The sequence below is a fragment of the Oncorhynchus kisutch genome, linkage group LG18 (assembly GCF_002021735.2).
Source record: "Oncorhynchus kisutch isolate 150728-3 linkage group LG18, Okis_V2, whole genome shotgun sequence".
NCBI classification, from domain to species: domain Eukaryota; kingdom Metazoa; phylum Chordata; class Actinopteri; order Salmoniformes; family Salmonidae; genus Oncorhynchus; species Oncorhynchus kisutch.
In genome coordinates, this window is record NC_034191.2 from 25,063,419 (window position 1) to 25,086,339 (window position 22,921).

At 43.7% G+C, this 22,921-nt stretch overlaps 1 protein-coding gene across 4 annotated transcripts in view; it reads left to right on the forward strand.

Annotated features, from left to right (window-relative positions):
• The first annotated feature begins 8,591 nt into the window (after positions 1-8,591).
• Positions 8,592-22,921, forward strand: part of vaspb (vasodilator stimulated phosphoprotein b) — a 31,123-nt gene continuing 16,793 nt past the window's right edge. The window contains exon 1 of one of the 4 annotated variants that reach the window (XM_020508227.2): positions 8,592-9,190. In XM_020508227.2, the coding sequence (XP_020363816.1) occupies positions 9,186-9,190 (5 nt within the window). In that variant the 5' untranslated portion in view covers positions 8,592-9,185. Of the gene's footprint in view, positions 9,191-19,449; positions 19,682-22,921 lie in introns of those variants that run through there. The other 3 variants (XM_020508228.2, XM_031795598.1, XM_031795599.1) reach the window with 3 other exon arrangements.

Sequence of the window (22,921 nt, forward strand, 5' to 3'; positions counted from 1 at the left end):
TGTAAAAACATCTCAAGGATGATCAATGGAAACCGGATGCATCTGAGCTCAATTTTGAATACTTACGTAAATAAGGTATTTCTGTATTTTTAATACATTTGCAAAAATGTCTAAACCTTTTTTCACTTTGTCATTAAGGGGTATTGTGTGTGTGTGTGTGTGTGTTGATGAGGATTTGTTTTTTCTTTAATCCATTTTAGAATAAGGCTGTAATGTAACAAAGTGTGGAAAAAGTCAATGGGTCTGAATACTTTCCAAATGCAATGTATGTGCAAGAGCACAATCATTCTCATTTTGCAGGACTCTTTTAAATCATCTGTCGTCTGAATTAAGACTGCATCCTAGCTGGAGGGGTGCTCTCATCTTATCTACCAACATAGACAGGGCTCTAACTCCTCTAGCTCCACAATGAAATAGGGTGCAGGCCAGGCAGCAGGCTGTTAGCCAGCCTGCCAGCATAGTGGAGTCTGCCATTAGCACAGTCAGTGTAGTCAGCTCAGCTATCACCATTGAGACCGTGTCTGTGCCTCGACCTAGGTTGGGCAAAACTAAACATGGCGGTGTTCGCCTTAGCAATCTCACTAGGATAAAGACCACCTCCATTCCTGTCATTACTGAAAGAGATCATGATACCTCACATCTCAAAATAGGGCTACTTAATGTTAGATCCCTTACTTCAAAGGCAATTATAGTCAATGAACTAATCACTGATCATAATCTTGATGTGATTGGCCTGACTGAAACATGGCTTAAGCCTGATGAATTTACTGTTTTAAATGAGGCCTCACCTCCTGGCTACACTAGTGACCATATCCCCCGTGCATCCCGCAAAGGCGGAGGTGTTGCTAACATTTACGATAGCAAATTTCAATTTACACAAAAAAAAATGACATTTTCGTCTTTTGAGCTTCTAGTCATGAAATCTATGCAGCCTACTCAATCACTTTTTATAGCTACTGTTTACAGGCCTCCTGGGCCATATACAGCGTTTCTCACTGAGTTCCCTGAATTCCTATCGGACCTTGTAGTCATAGCAGATAATATTCTAATCTTTGGTGACTTTAATATTCACATGGAAAAGTCCACAGACCCACTCCAAAAGGCTTTCAGAGCCATCATCGACTCAGTGGGTTTTGTCCAACATGTCTCTGGACCCACTCACTGTCACAGTCATACGCTGGACCTAGTTTTGTCCCATGGAATAAATGTGGTGGATCTTAATGTTTTTCCTCATAATCCTGGACTATCGGACCACCATTTTATTACGTTTGCAATTGCAACAAATAATCTGCTTAGACCCCAACCAAGGAACATCAAAAGTCGTGCTATAAATTCACAGACAACACAAAGATTCCTTGATGCCCTTCCAGACTCCCTCTGCCTACCCAAGGACGCCAGAGGACAAAAATCAGTTAACCACCTAACTGAGGATCTCAATCTAACCTTGCGCAATACCCTAGATGCAGTTGCACCCCTAAAAACAAAAAAAATGTCTCATAAGAAACTAGCTCCCTGGTACACAGAAAATACCCGAGCTCTGAAGCAAGCTTCCAGAAAATTGGAACGGAAATGGCGCCACACCAAACTGGAAGTCTTCCGACTAGCTTGGAAGGACGGTACCGTGCAGTACCGTAGAGCCCTTACTGCTGCTCGATCATCCTATTTTTCTAACTTAATTGAGGAAAATAAGAACAATCCGAAATTCCTTTTTAATACTGTCGCAAAGCTAACTAAAAAGCAGCATTCCCCAAGAGAGGATGACTTTCACTTTAGCAGTGATAAATTCATGAACTTCTTTGAGGAAAAGATTATGATTATTAGAAAGCAAATTACGGACTCCTCTTTAAACCTGCGTATTCCTCCAAACCTCAGTTGTCCTGAGTCTGCACAACTCTGCCAGGACCTAGGATCAAGAGAGACGCTCAAGTGTTTTAGTACTATATCTCTTGACACAATGATGAAAATAATCATGGCCTCTAAACCTTCAAGCTGCATACTGGACCCTATTCCAACTAAACTACTGAAAGAGCTGCTTCCTGTGCTTGGCCCTCCTATGTTGAACATAATAAACGGCTCTCTATCCACTGGATGTGTACCAAACTCACTAAAAGTGGCAGTAATAAAGCCTCTCTTGAAAAAGCCAAACCTTGACCCAGAAAATATAAAAAACTATCGGCCTATATCGAATCTTCCATTCCTCTCAAAAATTTTAGAGAAGGCTGTTGCGCAGCAACTCACTGCCTTCCTGAAGACAAACAATGTATACGAAATGCTTCAGTCTGGTTTTAGACCCCATCATAGCACTGAGACGGCACTTGTGAAGGTGGTAAATGACATTTTAATGGCATCGGACCGAGGCTCTGCATCTGTCCTCGTGCTCCTAGACCTTAGTGCTGCTTTTGATACCATCGATCACCACATTCTTTTGGAGAGATTGGAAACCCAAATTGGTCTACACGGACATGTTCTGGCCTGGTTTAGATCTTATCTGTCGGAAAGATATCAGTTTGTCTCTGTGAATGGTTTGTCCTCTGACAAATCAACTGTAAATTTCGGTGTTCCTCAAGGTTCCGTTTTAGGACCACTATTGTTTTCACTATATATTTTACCTCTTGGGGATGTTATTCGAAAACATAATGTAAACTTTCACTGCTATGCGGATGACACACAGCTGTACATTTCAATGAAACATGGTGAAGCCCCAAAATTGCCCTCGCTAGAAGCATGTGTTTCAGACATAAGGAAGTGGATGGCTGCAAACTTTCTACTATTAAACTCGGACAAAACAGAGATGCTTGTTCTAGGTCCCAAGAAACAAAGAGATCTTCTGTTGAATCTGACAATTAATCTTAATGGTTGTACAGTCGTCTCAAATAAAACTGTGAAGGACCTCGGCGTTACTCTGGACCCTGATCTCTCTTTTGAAGAACATATCAAGACCATTTCGAGGACAGCTTTTTTCCATCTACGTAACATTGCAAAAATCAGAAACTTTCTGTCCAAAAATGATGCAGAAAAATTAATCCATGCTTTTGTCACTTCTAGGTTAGACTACTGCAATGCTCTATTTTCCGGCTACCCGGATAAAGCACTAAATAAACTTCAGTTAGTGCTAAATACGGCTGCTAGAATCCTGACTAGAACCAAAAAATTTGATCATATTACTCCAGTGCTAGCCTCTCTACACTGGCTTCCTGTCAAAGCAAGGGCTGATTTCAAGGTTTTACTGCTAACCTACAAAGCATTACATGGGCTTGCTCCTACCTATCTCTCTGATTTGGTCCTGCCGTACATACCTATACGTACGCTACGGTCACAAGACGCAGGCCTCCTAATTGTCCCTAGAATTTCTAAGCAAACAGCTGGAGGCAGGGCTTTCTCCTATAGAGCTCCATTTTTATGGAACGGTCTGCCTACCCATGTCAGAGACGCAAACTCGGTCTCAACCTTTAAGTCTTTACTGAAGACTCATCTCTTCAGTGGGTCATATGATTGAGTGTAGTCTGGCCCAGGAGTGGGAAGGTGAACGGAAAGGCTCTGGAGCAACGAACCGCCCTTGCTGTCTCTGCCTGGCCGGTTCCCCTCTTTCCACTGGGATTCTCTGCCTCTAACCCTATTACAGGGGCTGAGTCACTGGCTTGCTGGGGCTCTCTCATGCTGTCCCTGGAGGGGGTGCGTCACCTGAGTGGGTTGATTCACTGTTGTGGTCATCCTGTCTGGGTTGGCGCCCCCCCCCCCTTGGGTTGTGCCGTGGCGGAGATCTTTGTGGGCTATACTCAGCCTTGTCTCAGGATGGTAAGTTGGTGGTTGAAGATATCCCTCTAGTGGTGTGGGGGCTGTGCTTTGGCAAAGTGGGTGGGGTTATATCCTTCCTGTTTGGCCCTGTCCGGGGGTGTCCTCGGATGGGGCCACAGTGTCTCCTGACCCCTCCTGTCTCAGCCTCCAGTATTTATGCTGCAGTAGTTTATGTGTCGGGGGGCTGGGGTCAGTTTGTTATATCTGGAGTACTTCTCCTGTCCTATTCGGTGTCCTGTGTGAATCTAAGTGTGCGTTCTCTAATTCTCTCCTTCTCTCTTTCTTTCTCTCTCTCGGAGGACCTGAGCCCTAGGACCATGCCCCAGGACTACCTGACATGATGACTCCTTGCTGTCCCCAGTCCACCTGGCCATGCTGCTGTTCCAGTTTCAACTGACCTGAGCCCTAGGACCATGCCCCAGGACTACCTGACATGATGACTCCTTGCTGTCCCCAGTCTACCTGGCCATGCTGCTGCTCCAGTTTCAACTTCCACCTGACTGTGCTGCTGCTCTAGTTTCAACTGTTCTGCCTTATTATTATTCGACCATGCTGGTCATTTATGAACATTGAACATCTTGACCATGTTCTGTTATAATCTCCACCCGGCACAGCCAGAAGAGGACTGGCCACCCCACATAGCCTGGTTCCTCTCTAGGTTTCTTCCTAGGTATTGGCCTTTCTAGGGAGTTTTTCCTAGCCACTGTGCTTCTCCACCTGCATTGCTTGCTGTTTGGGGTTTTAGGCTGGGTTTCTGTACAGCACTTTGAGATATCAGCTGATGTACGAAGGGCTATATAAATAAATTTGATTTGATTTGATTTGCATGGTTCTTTAGGTTTGTTCAAAGGTCACAAAGTATTCCCTGCTGGGCATAAAGAGTAGCAGTTAGTTATACATAAATCTCATTATGTCTTATTGATTGACATCCCCTAAACTTGAGTCCCAGAGGAGGAGGGACATGAACATTGTTGAGGAATTTTGCCAAATGCTTCCTCTTCCCAAAATAACCAGGTAATTTTCTGGAAGCTATTTGTTTGCTTTTCCCATGTTGTGATGTTGATACCATTTTCATTTGTTTAATTGAATGTGCTTTGGAATTTAAATATGTTTGCAGAGCAGTCAGAAGCCAGATGGGAATCTCACATTTACCTATATGCATCTTAGTCTATATCTCACTGTCTTGTGTTGATTCCTATTCCATATTTTCCATTGAGGCGAGTCCTCTTATAGATGACTATAGCTATTTTGTGCTTCTCTATTCCCATAGCTACTTCAGTCTTACTCATGGCACTGCATCACACATGTTCTTTTGAGAGTTTTCCCATGCTCTCTTCGGCCCACCCAGGCCTTCCAACCCTGGGGCTGTCCTCCAGGTCTCCCACATATGAGGGAACATATCTTGGGCAAATACATCCTCTTCATGCCCCCCACCCCCTCTCCCTGTTAAATTGCTCGCCCTAAGGGCCACTGCACCTGTGGTATCTCTTTGTGTGGGGGGCAGTTCTCTGTATCTGATTTACAGCCCTCAGGTGAAGCCTTCTGGGATGTGTGTGTCAGAGAGAGAGGAAAAAGGAACTTAAAACGAACATGGATAAAACTCAAACTAACCCCCCTCATCCTTGTCTTTGTAATCTGTAGGCCAACTCGTTATTTTCCTGATCAGAGATGGGGGAAACATTCCTATTTATCTTTTTTTGGTCTCTGTCTGCAGCAGTTCATGTTAGCACCAATAATACAGTATTTTCAATCTCTTGAGTGTTCTGTTTAGTGAAAAGCATGCACACGTAACCGATGTGAAATGGCTAGCTAGTTAGCGGTGGTGCGCGCTAACAGCGTTTCAATCGGTGACGTCACTCACTTTGAGACCTTGAAGTAGTGGTTCCCCTTCCTCTGCAAGGGCTGCGGCTTTTGTGGAGGGATGGGTAATGATGCTTCGTGGGTGTCAGCTGATGTGTGCAGAGGGTCCCTGGTTTGGGCGCGGGGACGGACTAAAGTTATACTGTTACACCCATTCATTCATTCCTAATGAGTTATAGAAAAGGGTGCCATGTGTCTTTACGCATGAGTGAGACTTCTTGAGTCCATTTCCCTCCAGATTTTGGGGTGTGACTCTTCAGCAGGAAGGAGGATGTTTTATTCAGTAGGCAGCTGGAGCAGAAGGCGCGATAAGAGGGGAAGTGTGATTATGATAGCGATCGGCCATGCATCGATACTCTCCCCTCCGCGCAACGCGACACCTTCATCCAGCGTGCGGCTCACACTCGCCATCGATCTTGCCTGGTAACCCGAACCGCTGCAGTTTGTTTCCAAGCAGAGCCATGGTCGGGGTATCAGTGCCACGAGGCATGTGGAGAAAGAGTGACAGAGTATCAACTCTGTAAACAGCAGTGGAGGCTGCTGAGGGGAGGACGGCTCAACATAATGGTTGGAACGGAGCAAATTGAATATTTGATAACACATATTCTGCTCTAGCCATTACCACGAGCCAGTCCTCCCCAATAAAGGTGCCACCAACCTACTGTGATATACACAAACACACTTGAGGTCACCTCATCCCAGTGAAAGAAAATATGCTGCTACCCCACACATCATTATTTAATATTTTTTTGTTAATTTAATTAGGCCTACATATAGGTGTTTTAATACAAATACATCACATACTGTATGTTATTGGCAGACTAAAGGGAAATGTGGAGATACAATGTGTACTGGTACATGGACACACCAGTTATGTTGAGCTGCTATGTGTTATTTTTCCTGATAAATCAGATAAGGGCGCAACTATAGACTACATAGCAACAAATATAGTTTATGTATACAAACTGACTAATTTTTTCTAACAAAATAGTAGGCCTACACTTATCAATATTAAAACATAAAATCATTCTCTTAATAAAAACAGGTAGTATCTTCCGCCATCTAACGGCGTATATTAGTACTGTATTTTGTTTGCTCGGCCAGTAGAGGGCGTGCTTAAACTTTTTAACTACTGCAGGCTACATGATTGCAAAATGCTGAGCAACACTCAATACCTGTCAAACACCACCAGTCTACAGACCGAGCAATCAGTTGAAGAGGGACAAACCGCTAATGTTTGTTAAAGCATTGTCCTCACAAAGAAAAAATTACGAGTTTCAGCTCTAAATCCTCCTTAACATAGACCTATCTTCTTCCACTGTGCTGTGACTTACATATTTGTGCCTTAGGTCATCCTCCCCATTTCCTCTAGTAGAGGTCAGAGACCTAGTCAGCTCATTTGGGCTACATTTCTTTAGCTTCCCTCAGCCTGGCGACTGGCCCAGATCTCTCTACCCCCCCCCCCCCCCCCCTCTCTCTCCCGCTCTCCTGTCCAAACACACACTCTTTTTCACAAGAGAATGTTATCTATTATGCACAGTGAAATAATCCATGGCCCATATTAATCCTTATTAAATTGATTAGTACTCAACCCCTTGCCTCCACCACCATTCACATTGTTTTCCAGACTGAGTTTCATTCAACCTCTTCTCCTCTCATTTTTGCTACTGTCTTTTAATGCAGTAAACTAGATTCCTGTTTACATAATGCCCCCTCTAAAAAGAGGGCACAAACGCTCTCTCTCTCTCTCACACACACACCTACCTAATGTCACCCGGGTCTTCCCCTTATCTCTCACTGTCCAGCCACTCTAACATAACCTTGGTCTCTATCTTAATCTAACTCTCATATTATCTAATCACTTGTCCAAGTCCAACAGGTCCCGTGTGAAACTGTGCCAACTATGGAGAGAGCTGACGTCACACTGTGGAAAAGTGGTACAGAGGAAAGGAGGGGAGAATCCTAACATTACAGCACAGTCTACTTCTAGGTGAACCACTTTCTGGGAGTAGAGGGACCGTCTTTGACACACACATTTTCATTTTCTCACCAGTTTCCCACAAAATTACATGCTTGGATGGGGAAAATGTGATTATATAATTAACATGAGTTTATATAATTTCTTGAAAATGTGTACTCTATTTTTGGGTGCAGTTTCAGTTGTGGCCAGCAGACAGCAGATTGAATGGAGGGAGCTCAAATTGTGTGACAGGCTGACAGTTGCTCTGTAGACAGCTGCCGTGTGTGTTCAGGCCTACCAGTGCTTCAGATGTTTACACATGCCATTGAGACATAATGCAGTCCTTCCTCTTCTGTTCCAGTTCCCTCTCCCCCATAAGGAGAAAAATGCTACAGTATTGCTCAAGAAGTTTTAGGAATGCAGTGCAAGATATCATGGTGGTGACAGCACTGTATAATTCGCTATATTCTTTCCCATTATCTTCTAACTTCATACACAATGAAGGAGGAAGGCCTGTGGTGGTGGCAGGTAGCCTAGCGGTTAGAGCGTCTGGCCAGTAAACGAAAGGTTGCCAGTTTGAATACCTGAGCTGGCAGGGTGAAAAATCTGTCAATGTGCCCTTGAGCAAGCCACATAACCATAATTTGCTCCAGGGGCACAGTACTACTATGCCTGACCTACACAGTTCACTGCACTTATGTGGCAATATATATATATATATATATATATATATATATGTGTGTGTGTTTTGCCTACATACAGTCTACAACTAGTTTCTTAAACTATTTGTTGTCTCACCACTATTCACGTTATGTGCACAACGTTGATTATAGGGCAGTCTTGTTCAGTCCAACAGGCCTATGTTGCTTAAATAATTATAAATACAGTTTGTTCCCAACTTTCTATCAACCTTGAATATCCGAATTAGAGTTATGCCTTTCAACCACTAGGGAAAGGAAGAGTTGTGTGGATTTTTTTCAAAGGTTAGTGCAATCCGGCATCCTTGGGACATGGACATCACTCCCAAAAGCCTAACCTTAACCATTTTAAAATGTCCACTTCATTGGGACGTCCCACTGATCCCAGATAGCAAGGACCTATTTTCTAACTACAGAGAGGAGGGGCCGGTGAACATGGAATGAAAACCTACTTCGAGTTAAACACCAACGAAATTACGCAGACCAGGACGAAGGTCTAGAGAAGGTTCACAGCATTACCCATCAAGAGGAGTTCCCACTTTGAGTAAAATAAGAAAGAGACTTTAGTTTGTCCTGGCACGGTTTATGGTAGCCTGTTTAGAAAGGAGAGATGAGTCTCGGATCCTGATTGGAGTTGACAAGCGCGCTCCACTACTGTATCCAGCCTTTCAACCCCTCTCCGAAACCAGGAAATCGTCGAGGTGTGCTTATCTTTATCCTGCTTGTGGATCGTAGGCTACCCCTTTGCGGGTAGATCCATGTGTATCTCGCCGATATCGTCGTCTTTTATTTAATTGTTTTGCTTTTGAACCCGGGCTCAGATCTGAAGCCGAAAAAACTGCATCGGAGTGGATCTCTCTTCTCGCCTAACAATGAGGTAAAGCGGGTCAAATCTGATCGGTCTGTTCATTGTGTTTATTTTGTTTTGGAACTACAATACAACAGTTTTGTGCGCTTGTAGTGCTCGCGCATGGACGGTGCACGTTTTTGTTTGGAGTCTATCACATGATTTATCATGTAACACCGATAGATCTCGAACTGTTTCGGTAGTCTAGTTTGGACTCAAGATAGACTAAACATGTCATTATTAAAGTGACCGCCAGACTAGACCAACTTGTTTCAATGTAGAATACCCAATACAATGTTTCACTTTGTAGCCCAGTTGAATTTTGGAATGGGGCTGAGTGAGAGAATAATCAGATAAGTGCAAGCTAGAGCGCTGTGTCTGTCTGGTGCCAGTCAAAAATGTATATGACTCTTTCCCCTTGTCATACAGTAGTAGCCTGTTGCTCAGTCATAGTTGAACATATTGTCAAGGCCTAATTCCAGTACATTAGGCCCAGAGGGCATTAGAGCGGGTCATTTGTACTTTACTTGAATGGCAATTTGTGTCCCATAGTGATTTAGGTTTATCATGGAATCAAGAACGCTGCTATCTGTAATGGTGCCCTGTGGTTGAGCACTCTGTGTAAGCTAGGCATGGAGCTGTCTGGTCAGCTGGCTTGCCGTATAACACCACGTATCCATGCAAGGTCTCTATTTTTTTCCCTCTGGTAGTTGGCCAACCAGGGTTGTACACGGAACCAAATTGCACCGAGCATGGAACACTCCAGTCTACAAATTCCACATCCTGTTGAAGCTTGTGCAGTTGGCAATTACATGCTTTGAAGCAGACACTGGTTAGGCTTTTCTGGAATGTTTAAAACATTTTTTTATTTTATTCAAACACAATGGCCCCTCGCATATGACCTGGGCATATGTACATTTGTATACTTTTACTCTATCCACAATGTATATTTGTAGTGTTTCCATAACCTGTGCAACAAGTTCTTTATCTTTAACCAATCTTGAATCTCTCACTGCTTTTGTAAAACCTAGTTGGGCAAGTAAGGCCTTGTATTGTTTTTAACCTGTTGCTGATCACTTTGGTTTACTTTGTTAAAACCAACACTGACCTCTAAGCCTACTAAATGAATGGGCTCCGGCCCCACCTAAAGAGGTCATGTCATTTACCTTGCTTGCATAATGGGGGGAGGAATGTAATGTTGTCGGTCACATCAAGTTCATTGTCCTCTAGCATAATCTACCGTATTTGAATGTTGACACAGAAATGCAGCCAACTGGTTAAATGTTCCATGGTTTCTCCCAATATAGGTAGGCCTAGCCCTAGATCCTGAGCTGACCTAAATCTAATACATAGAAACCTCAGTCAATACATCCAAGGCAGTTTGTTACATGTTCTCTGTCCACCCTGGCTTTGCATACATTCTCCCTATAAACATAATCAGCTGAGCCTTTCTGGACAGTTTCCTCCATGTTTCTCTCTGACTGTATGCACACTGACACACAGGAAATAAATCAGTCTTCATTAATGGCAGCTAGAGGATTCATTGTTATCAAAGTGACGCCTGCTGTGACTCGCTCCAGGTGTCTGGTACTAACTGACTCTCCCTTGGGCTGGGCTAGCATACAGTAGACCTACACAGGACACCCTTCAAGTGTAAGGTGGTTGTGAAACATGCCACATTTGATCTAACAAGTCATTCCATGCGCTGTGTTGAAACCAAATCAAATTTTATGTCACATGTGCCAAATACAACAGGTGTAGTTAGACGTTATGGTGAAATGCTTACTTACCATGGTTGGAGTCAATTTGAATTGAAGACAGTCAATTTTGGAAGTAAACAGAAATTACAATTCAACAATAAAAAAAAAAAAGGGAATTCGTTTTCAATGTACTTTTCAGTTTCTTGAGAAGTCAAACTTTTTATTTCAAAAGTTAAAAAATTTCAGAATTTTAAATTCAAATCACTTCCTGAATTGACTGCCTTCCATTTGAGTTAAGCCCAACATGGTTACTTACACCATATATACACAAGTATATGGACACAGCCAAATCCACTCATTTGAAGACATTTCAGCCACAACCGTTGCTGACAGGTGTATAAGATTGAGCACACAGCCATGAAATCTCCAGAGACAAATATTGGCAGTAGAATGGCCTTACTGAAGAGCTCAGTGACGTTCAACGTGGCACCGTCATAGGATGCTACCTTTCCAACAAGTCAGTTTGTCAATTTCTGCCCTGCTAAAGATGCCCCGGTCAACTGTAAGTGCTGTTATTGTGAAATGGAAACATCTAGGAGCAACAACGGCTCAACCGAGAAGTGGTAGTCCACACAAGCTCACAGAACGGGACCACAGAAGCGCATAATATGTAAAAATTGTCTGTCCTCGGTTGCAACACTCACTTCCGAGTTCCAAACTGCCTCTTGAAGAACTGTTTGTCGGGAGCTTCATAAAATAGGTTTCCATGGCTGAGCAGCTGCTCACAAGCCTCAGATCACCATGCACAATGCCAAATGTCAGCTGGAGTGGTGTAAAGCTAGCCACCATTGGACTCTCTGGAGTGATGAATCACACTTCACCATCTGGCAGTCCAACGGACAAATCTGGGTTTTGGGGATCAAATCTAATTTTATGTCACATGCACCAAATATAGCAAGAGTAGATCTTAGAGTGAAATGCTTACTTACAAGCCCTTAACCAACAATGTGTTAAGAAAAAAGTGTTAAGTAAAATATGGATAAATAGAAAATGAAAGTAACAAATAATTAAACCGCAGCAGTAAAATTAACAAGTGAGGCTATATACTGGGGGTACAGAGTCAATGTGCAGGGGCTTGGGTCAGTTGAGGTAATATGTACATGTAGGTAGAGTTAGTGACTATGCAAAGATTATAAACAGAGAGTAGCAGCAGTGTAAAAGAAGGTTCTGGGTAGCCCTTTGATTAGCTGTTGAGGAGTCTTATGGCTTGGGGGTAGAAGCTGTTAAGAAGCCTTTTGGACCTCGAATTGGTGCACCTTTACCGCTTGCCATGCAGTAGCAGAGAGAACAGTCTATGACTAGGGTGGCTGGAGTCTTTGAATTTTTTGGGCCTTCCTCTGACACTGCCGAGTATATAGGTCCTGGATGGCAGGAAGCTTGGCCCCAGTGTAGTACTGGGCCGTATGCACTACCCTCTGTAGTGCCTTGCGGTTCGAGGCCGAGCAGTTGCCATACCAGGCAGTGATGCAACCAGTCAGGATGCTCGTGATGGTGCAGATGTAGAACCTTTTGCCGATCTGAGGACCTATGCCAAATATTTTCAGTCTCCTGAGGGGGAAAATACTTTGTCGTGCCCTCTTCACGACTGTCTTAGTGTGTTTGGACCATGTTAGTTTTGTTGGTGACGTGGACACCAAGGAATTTGAAGCTCTCAACCTGTTCCACTACAGCCCCGTTGATGAAGATGGGGGTGTGCTCTGTCCTCCTTTTCCTGTAGTCCACAATCGTCTCCTTTGTCTTGATCACGTTGAGGGAGAGGTTGTTGTCCTGGCACCACATGACCAGGTCTCTGACCTCCCTATAGTCTCATTGTTGTCGGTAATCAGGCCTACCACTGTTGTGTCGTTGGCAAACTTGATTGTGTTGGAGTCGTGCCTGGCCTTGCAGTCATGAGTGAACAGGGAGTACAGGAGGGGACTGAGCACGTACCCCTGAGGGGCCCCTGTGTTAAGGATCAGCATGGCGGATGTGTTGTTACCTACCCTTACTACCTGGGAGCGGCCCGTCAGGAAGTCCAGGATCCAGTTGCAGAGGGAGGTGTTTAATCCAAGGGTCCTTAGTTTAGTGATGAGCTTCGAGGGCATTATGGTCTTGAACGCTGAGATGATGCCAGGAGAACGCTACCTGCCCCAAAGCATAGTGGCAACTCTAAAGTTTGGTGGATGAGGAATAATGGGGCTGTTTTTCATGGTTCGGGCTAGGCCCCTTAGTTCCAGTGAAGGGAAATCATCTTAACTCTCAGCATACACTGACATTCTAGATGATTCTGTGCTCCCAACTTTCAGCATGACAATATCCCTGTGCACAAAGTGAGGTCCATATAGAAATGGTTTGTCGAGATCTTTGTGGAAGAACTTGATTGGCCTGCACAGAGCCCTGACCTCAACCCCATCGAACTCCTTTGGGATGAATTGGAATGCAGACTGCGAGACACTCACTAATGCTCTTGTGGCTGAATGGAAGCAAGTCCCCACAGCAATGTTCCAACATCTAGTGGAAAGCCTTCCCAATAGAGTGGAGGCTCTTGTTGCATGCAAAGGGAGGACCAACTCCATATTAATGCCCATGATTTTGGAATGTGATGTTCAGTGAGCAGGTGTCCACATACCTTTGGCCATGTAAGGTACAAGCTCTTTCCCAATGACGCAGAGTTAAAGAAGAATAGAAAACACAATAATGAGGCTATATACAAGGAGTACCATTACAATATCAATTGGCAGGGGTTTATTTTTGTATATTTTTTCACCTTTATTAAACCAAGTAGGCCAGTTGAGAACAAGTTCTCATGTACAAATACGACCTGGCCAAGATAAAGCAAAGCAGTGTGACAAAAACAACAGAGTTACACATAAACAAACGTACAGTCAATAACACAATAGAAACATCTATATACAGTGTGTGCAAAGGTAGGGAGGTAAGGCAATAAATAGGCCATGGAGGCGAAATAATTACAATTTAGCATTAACACCGGAGTGATAATGTGCAGATAATGATGTGCAAGTAGAGATACTGGGGTGCAAAATAGCAAGAGGATAAGTAACAATATGGGGATGAGGTAGTTGGGTGTGATATTTACATGTACAGTGATCAGTAAGCTGCTCTGACAGCTGATGCTTAAAGTTAGAGAGAGAGATATGACTCTTGCTTCAGTGATTTTTGCAATTCGTTCCAGTCATTGGCAGCAGAGAACTAGAAGGAAAGGCGGCCAAAGGCAGTGTTGGCTTTAAGTGACTAGGCAACAGGATATACTACACTGGGCTGGCAGGTGGCCTCGTGGTTAGAGCGTTGGACTAGTAACCGAAAGGTTGCAAGATCAAATCACCGAGCTGACAAGGTAAAAATCTGTCATTCTGCCCCTGAACAAGGCAGTTAACCAGCTGTTTCTAGGCTGTTAGTGAAAGTAAGAATTTGTTCTTAACTGACTTGCCTAGTTAAATAAAGGTAAAACATATACAGTATGTCTACAAGAAACAGCTCTCGCCAGTTTGACATTTTCCCCTTTCACTCTCTCCACACTGAGCAAAAAAAAACTTCTTTTTTTCTTCAACATTTTAGTCATTTATAGCAGACACTCTTCTCCAGAGCGACTTACAGGAGCAATTAGGGTTAAATGTCTTGCTCGATTACTGGCACAACTCTCTTAACCGCTAGGCTACCTGGCGCCTTGTGTGTTTAGAGTAATAAAAGGCTGCTCTCATCAGTTTTTAAAATGTTCCCCTTTCACTCTTCATGCTGAGCACATGTAGTATTGATCTACTTAAAAGCAAGAACACCGATTTCTGACTCTCCTTTTATTTCTCTGACATCATTCTTTGTCTGCCTGACTGTATTGAAATGAGCTATGGAGAGGCCTAACTGAAAGGGCTATGGAAGGGCCTAACTGAAAGGGCTATGGAGAGGCCTGACTGGAAGGGCTATGGAGAGGCCTGATTGGAAGGGCTATGGAGAGGCCTGACTGGAAGGGCTATGGAGAGGCCTGACTGGAAGGGCTATGGAGAGGCCTGACTGGAAGGGCTATGGAGAGGCCTGACTGGAAGGGCTATGGAGAGGCCTGACTGGAAGGGCTATGGAGAGGCCTGACTGGAAGGGCTATGGAGAGGCCTGACTGGAAGGGCTATGGAGAGGCCTGACTGGAAGGGCTATGGAGAGGCCTGACTGGAAGGGCTATGGAGAGGCCTGACTGGAAGGGCTATGGAGAGGCCTGACTGGAAGGGCTATGGAGAGGCCTGACTGGAAGGGCTATGGAGAGGCCTGACTGGAAGGGCTATGGAGAGGCCTGACTGGAAGGGCTATGGAGAGGCCTGACTGGAAGGGCTATGGAGAGACCTGACTGGAAGGGCTATTGAGAGGCCTGACTGGAAGCCGGTGGCTAGTGTAGACTCACAGGGAGGGTATTCCACTTGCTACCCTCCCGCCCCCCTCTACCATCATCAGTGATATTTTGACCCTGTGACCCCTGGTTGAAGAGTCAGGAGCTATTATGCCTGATGTTTAGGTGTTTGTCTAACTTTGTCTGTTTGACACAGCCATTAGTAACATTCATTGCCTTAATCATGTAGTTAAGAATTGTATGGCACAACGTCATTGTGTATTTGTCATCACTAATCATTTTGTGTATGTCAGTATGGTGATTTTAATGTAAGCTATTTCCATAATTCCTTTGTTCATGAAAGTACATTCAGGTGGGTTCCCTGTACAAAAATCATTGGGATTCTCCCTCATCACAATGAGATGTGTGTGATTTAGTATTCACCAAAAAATAATTTGCGCATCATTTATACATTAACACTGAATGTCGCTGTGGCCGAGCAATCTGTGCCATGCATTATCACAAGCTCTTCCATTTAACGCTACTGGCCTTTTATGTCAACACCTGATCACCACTGCCCCATAACAATTTACCCCCATCGGTGCTCCTTGTTCTAGGGCAAATAAATAGGCCTTTATGTGGGGGCCTGCCTTGGGATTAGAAGCAGTGCACAATGTACAAAACCTTCTATTGTCTCAATAGTGCCAAATCCAGTTTCCTTGGTGGTTGTTGTGGGTTCTATTACTAAGCATCTAGATTACAATATCTTCCCTCCTTGTTCAGAGGTGTTACTCAAACGTATACAGTCTAGGCGTCTGTAAAATGGTGGTTAGGGCATGGTAAACCGGAAGCAACAATAGGGCTTTGTTCATTGCCACTGACAAAAGAATCCTCTACAACCTCCTATAGCATGGTACACTGACGGTGAATCAAATGCACGTGTCATATAATTAGGTACACCTCTCAATTCTATGAAATTGCGCAAACGCCAAACATATCGCAGTGTGTTGGGATAGCACTTAGCTCTGGAGCCTGCATCCTTCCTGGCTCGGTCCTAGTGGCTAACGGAGGGTCTAATTAGCCGCTACTCCCTCAGGTTTGGGACACTTGTGCATATGTTTGGGACACTTGTGCATATAGTGGAGGCGCGCGTGAATGAGCAAATGGAGGGTCGAGGGTAAGGGGTGATTTGGGATTCAGCCTGACACTCCCATATTTACCATTTAAGTTCCTTCCTTCCACCCTAGCTAGTATCTTTCCAATCACCCATATCCCTCATTCCCAACACTCCCAGTTTCTCCTTTTATATCCCATGTAGTGCTGCAGCTGATCCATATAGATGCTGTAGGTCAGGAGGAAACTGTGCTTTCACAGAGCCACTGTTGTCTCTGGAACAACGGTCATCATATTCTCCTTCTGGTTCCCTGGGCAGCTCCAGGCCTTGGTTGGCTTTGTCCCAACAAGCCCAAGGCATCAGCATAGCTACACAGGGTACAAATTGCACCGTCACTGTGGAGCTGTAGGTGAGCGACTAACCACTAGGCATTGGATACCATAGAATTAGGAACTAGAATAGTCATTTAATAGGATCTCTATGTTGGATACTCTAAAAGTGGTTGCTGGCCATGGCTGAGACAGGCTGGGTCTTGTTGCAGTAGCCATGCTGTAATGATTTAATGCATGGTCAGCAACGGCTGCCATTTCTTCTTCCTTTTCTTTCTCTCCATTCATAACTCGCTCTTCCTCCCTAGGCAAATATTAATGTCTAGTGATTCACTGTTGTTCTGAATCTGATTGCTAATGGACACAGACACAGAGTAGGTTCAGAAGAGTGCCACTCTATAATGTGGCATAATGGGCGTCTGTGGAGAAGTGTCTACTGACTTTCCCCTACAGCCATACATGAGGATGCTGAGAGTGCATTGACTGGATAAAAGCTATGTTTTGGTTGGAAAATGTATATTGAGGCTCAAGCGATGCCACTGTGGGTTAAATAGATTGGGCATCAAAAACTATTTCCTGCATGGGTGACATTTTTGTGGATGATTAGCGTAGCGACTAATCTTGTTTACCGAAACGATCAGCTTTTGTGATATCGCGGGACTGGTTGCCTCTTCAGAGCTCCCAGTTGGGTCTGTCTGATAATATCTATGTTGAATAATTTTAGGTTTTAGTCATTTGGATACCTTTTCAATGGGTAGTGAATTCATGTATCGTCTCAATGGGCTGTAACTGTAGAAATGACCACCTCATTCAAAAGGTAGACTTACTGATCCTCGATCCATTGCTTCATTTTCAAGTTATAAGCATGTTCATGCATTAACTTTAGTGACCACAAGGCAAGTTGAACCGTTTTGAAGACACCGTGCATACTATCAAAGAGTAGGACAGCAACATTTGATAGATACATCATTTGATTGTGTACCAAAGATAAAAATGAGACTTCCTGTGTCTTGACCAACGTTGACCTGTTTTGAGGATCGTGATAGTAATTTCCACTACTACTACTCAGCATCTATACTGAACAAAAATATGAATGCAACAATTTCAAAGATTTTACTGAGTTACAGTTCAAAAAAGGAAATCAGTCAATTGAAAAACATTTTAGGCCGTAATCTATGTATTTCACATGAATGGGCAGGGGCGCAGCCATGGGTGGGCCTGGGAGCGCGTAGTCCTACCCACTTTTACATGTTTTTATTTTATCTTTATTTAACTAGGCAAGTCAGTTAAGAACAAATTCTTATTTTCAATGACAGCCTAGGAACAGTGGGTTAACTGCCTTGTTCAGGGGCAGAACGACACATTTTTACCTTGTCAGCTCGGGGAGTCGATCTTGCAACCTTTCGGCTACTAGTCCAACGCTCTAACCACTAGACTACCTGCCACTCCACTTGCGGGCCAGGCCCACCCACTGGGGAGCCAAGCCCAGCCAATCTGAAAGAGAATTTTTTTTTACCAACAAAAGGGCTTTATTACAGGCAGGAATACCTCTCCGATTCTTCAGCTGTCCGGGTGGCCGGTCTCAGACGATCCATCAGGTGATGAAGCCGTATGTGGAGGTTTTGGGCTGGATGTACTGCCAAATTCTCTAAAATGATGTTGAGAGTCGGGGCTTATGGTAGAGAAATGAACATTAACATCTCTGGAAACAGCTTTGGTGGACATTCCTGCAGTCAGCATGCCCATGGCACGCTCCCTCAACTTGAGACATCTCTCACATTGTGTTGTTTGACAAAACTGGACATTTTAGAGTGCCGTTTTATTGTCCCCAGCACAAGGTGCACCTGTGTAATTACCATGCTGTTTAATCAGCTTATTGATATACCACACCTGTCAGGTGGATGGATTATCTTGGCAAAGGATAAATTCTCACTGACAGGGACTTCCACAATATTTGAGAAGCTTTTTGTGCGTATGGAACATTTCAGGGATCTTTTATTTCAGGTCATGAAACCAACACTTTAAATGTTATTTTTGTTCAGTGAAATATATAGCTAATGCAAAGTGTCAAGCCAGAGGCATGCAGCACTCACAGACCTTCATAACAGTGAGTTATCAACTCAATATAGATTACATCCTTCCTCGCTCCCTCTTTTGTGCACGGTGGGCACAGTTTTATACCCATACCATATTCTCTGGAGATGTGGACATAGTTACATGTCTGGACAACAGAGAGGGTGAGGAGTTTCTCTTCATCTCTCACCCCCTAATGAGGGGGGATCTTCCCCGGGGGGGTTTGCCTCCTCCTCTGCCTCCTTAGCTTCTCAGGGAGGATACGCTTCGACATGTAAAAGGAATTAAGCGAACGCAGAGAGGAGAGCGATGATTCGATGGTCCAAATAAGGGCATAGTGAGTGCCAGTCACAATCCCCCCCCACAGCGCTTCAGGAGCTGGAATGCTGCTTTTGCTCCTCGGCCTCTTTCAAGTGGTCAGAGGCCTGGCCCAGACAGCCAGGGAACGTTTCCACAACGTTGGAGAGACCTATTCCAGAGAAACTCAGGCACCGATGAGTCAGCACACAAAGAATGCTGACGCAAAGAATGCTGAGTGGTTTGAACTTGACTGAGAAAGAGAAAGTGAGAGAGTTGGTGCATAAGAGTTTGAGGCCGAACATAAGAGACGGAGAACGAGAGTCCGACACCTTCTGAGAGAGAGAGAGCGAGAGAGACAGGGAAAAAAAGATGGCCAGCGTGTGTGGCTGACGGGGGAGAGACTAAAGGCAGTATCCTAAATCTGTGTCGCAGCATGCTAGGACCTGTGTGAGGGAGCAGGCACGCAGAAGGGAGGGAGACTGAGAGAAGGATAGAGTTAGGAAAGTTATCAGCAGTAGGCCAAGGATTACCACAGGGGCCCTGGTCCTCCTCAATCTTTAGTCTGGGGCTTCAGTAGTCAGCCAGTCGCTCCATATGGTTAGCCTCTTAAAAATACCTGTACTTCAAGGGGCTGAGGTATGCGATCCATCTTTACAACTGTTTATTTGAACAGCATTAAATTACTTAGGCTGTACGCTGAAGAGGATGCTCTGTGTTTTTGTATTTGAGAGATTAACACTTTTGTTATTCAGTGAAGTTACTGTCTGTGTCCCACTGTGTGTCAGTGTCACTTGGGTCAGAGGTATCATTGAGTCTGTGATGTCACTGACAGCCCTGTACTTGGCTGGAGGGAAAGTTCATTGAGGACAATACTGTCAGATGACACTGGTAACTTCAATTTTTGCCTCAAAACTAATGCAATTGTTTTTATGTTTTTGTACATAAACTGGATAAGAGGTCACACGGTTGGTCACCTATGCCCCTGTCATTTGTGGGTGTGTACTCACCTGGTGGTGCTAGAGAGAGTCCCAGGTTGTGCGCTGTATCCTAGAGAGACAGGACCGGGTTATTTCTACTCTGCTTTTAAGAATGTGTGATATCGGTATCTGCATCATCATCCACAACATGGAACTGTGGTCTATATTTTTTATCAAGGCTGAGAGGGGGAGTTAGCATTGCTTTACTTTTCATTGTTTTAGCTCTCACTTCAAAGTAGATGTTTTAAAGTGGGCTGAGAGGGAAGAGGACCTATGAGTGAAATAACATTTGTTCACATTTCCAACAGGTGCGAAGTCCTCCTGAGATCTGAATAAACTGAACTGTGATGCCTTTTATTCATTCCCTTTAGTCATGTTCAATATGACTGATGATTTACGACTCAAACTCTTATCTTTGGAAACATGTCATTCTTTTGGAGTAGAGCACAGTTATTGATTTGTATAGCGCAATACCGATTTTTGTATTGATCTGTTGATGTGCTATACTGGACAGTTTGTCTGGCATGAATGACCACAAGGCACAATGGCAGGACATGGCAAGCACATAACATACTTTTGTATAGATAGTGTATGTGGACACCCCTTCAAATGAGTAGATTCAGCTATTTCAGCCACACCCGTTGCTAACAGGTGTATAAAGTCAGGTACACCGCCATGCAATCTCCATAGACAAACATTGGCAGTAGAATGACCTTACTGAAGAGCTCATTGACTTTCAACATGACACTGTCATAGAATGCCACCTTTCCAACAAGTCAGTTTGTCCATTTTTGCCCTGCAAGAGCTGTATGTGCTGTTATTGTGAAATGGAAACGTCTAGGAGCAACAACTGCTCAGCCGAGAAGTGGTAGTCCACACAAGCTCACAAAACGGGACCGCAGAGTGCTGAAACGCGTAGCGTGTAAAAACCATCTGGCCTTGGTTGCAACTAGAGGTCGACCGATTAATCGTAATGGCCGATTTAATTAGGGCCGATTTTTCAAGTTTTCATAACAATCGGTAATCTGCATTTTTGGACACGATTGTGGCCGACTACATTGCACTCCACGAGGAGCCTGCATGACAGGCTGACTACCTGTTACGCGAGTGCAGCAAGAAGCCAAGGTAAATTGCCAGCTAGCATTAAACTTATCTTGTAAAAAAACAATGCATCTTAACATAATCACAAGTTAACTACACGTGGTTGATATTACTAGTTTATCTAGCTTGTCCTGTGTTGCATCTAATCGATGCGGTGCCTGTTAATTTCTCATTGAATCACAGCCTACTTCGACAAACGGGTGATGATTTAACATGCACATTCGTGAAAAAAGCACTGTCGTTGCACCAATGTACCTAACCATAAACATCAATGCCTTTCTTTAAAATCAATACACAAGTATATATTTTTACACCTGCATATTTAGTTAATATTGCCTGCTAACAGGAATTTATTTTAACTAGGGAAATTGTGTCACTTCTCTTTCGTTCCGTGCAAGCAGTCAGTGTATATGCAGCAGTTTGGGCCACCTGGCTCGTTGCGAAGTCAATTTTTTCCTAACAAAGACCGTAGTTAATTTGTCAGAATTGTACATAATTATGACATAACAGCAATATTTAGACTTATGGATGCCACCCATTAGATAAAATACGGAACGGTTCCGTATTTCACTGAAAGAATAAACGTTTTGTTTTCGAAATGATAGTTTACGGATTTGACCATATTAATGACCTAAGGCTTGTATTTCTGTGTGTTATTAAGTCAATGATTTGATATTTGATAGAGCAGTCTGACTGAGCGGTGGTAGGCAGCAGCAGGCTCGTAAGCATTCATTCAAACAGCACTTTCATGCGTTTGCCAGCAGCTCTTCGCGTGCTTCAAGCATTGAGCTGTTTATGACTTCAAGCCTATCAACTCCCGCGATTAGGCTGGTGTAATCTATGTGAAATGGCTAGCTAGTTAGTGGGTTGCGCACTAATAGCGTTTCAATCGTTGACGTCACTCGCTCTGAGACCTTGAAGTAGTTGTTCCCTTTGCTCTGCAAGGGCCGCGGCTTTTGTGGAGAGATGGGTAACGATGCTTCGAGGGTGGCTGTTGTCAATGTGTTCCTGGTTCGAGGCGAGGAGAGGGACAGAAGCTATACTGTTACACTGGCAATACTAAAGTGCCTATAAGAACATTCAATAGTCAAAGGTATATGAAATACAAATGGTATAGAGAGAAATAGTCCTATAATTCCTATAATAACTACAACCTAAAACTTCTTACCTGGGAATATTGAAGACCCATGTTAAAAGGAACCACCAGCTTTCATAGGTTCTCATGTTCTGAGCAAGAAACTTAAACGTTAGCTTTTTTAACATGGCACATATTGCACTTTTACTTTCTTCTCCATCACTTTGTTTTTGCATTATTTAAACCAAATTGAACATGTTTCATTATTTATTTGAGGCTAAATAGATTTTATTGATGTATTAAATTAAGTTAAAATAAGTGTTCATTCAGTATTGTTGTAATTGTCATTATTATAAATAAATAAATAAATAAATTGGCCGATTTTAATCGGTATCAGCTTTTTTTGGTCCTGCAATAATCGGTATCGCCGTTGAAAAATCATAATCGGTCGACCTCTAGTTGCAACATTCAGTACTGAGTTCTGCCTCTAGAAGCAATGTCAGCACAATAACTGTTTCTTTGGGAGCTTCATAAAATGGGTTTCCATGGCTGAGCAGCCTCACACAAGCCTAAGATCACCATGTGCAATATATAACCTCCTTATTGTTTATTTAGTAAATATTTTCTTGACTCCATTGTTGGTTAAGGGCTTGTAAGTAAGCATTTCACGGCAAGGTCTACACCAGTTTTTTTATTTGGCGCATTTGACATAAAAGTGTCGGC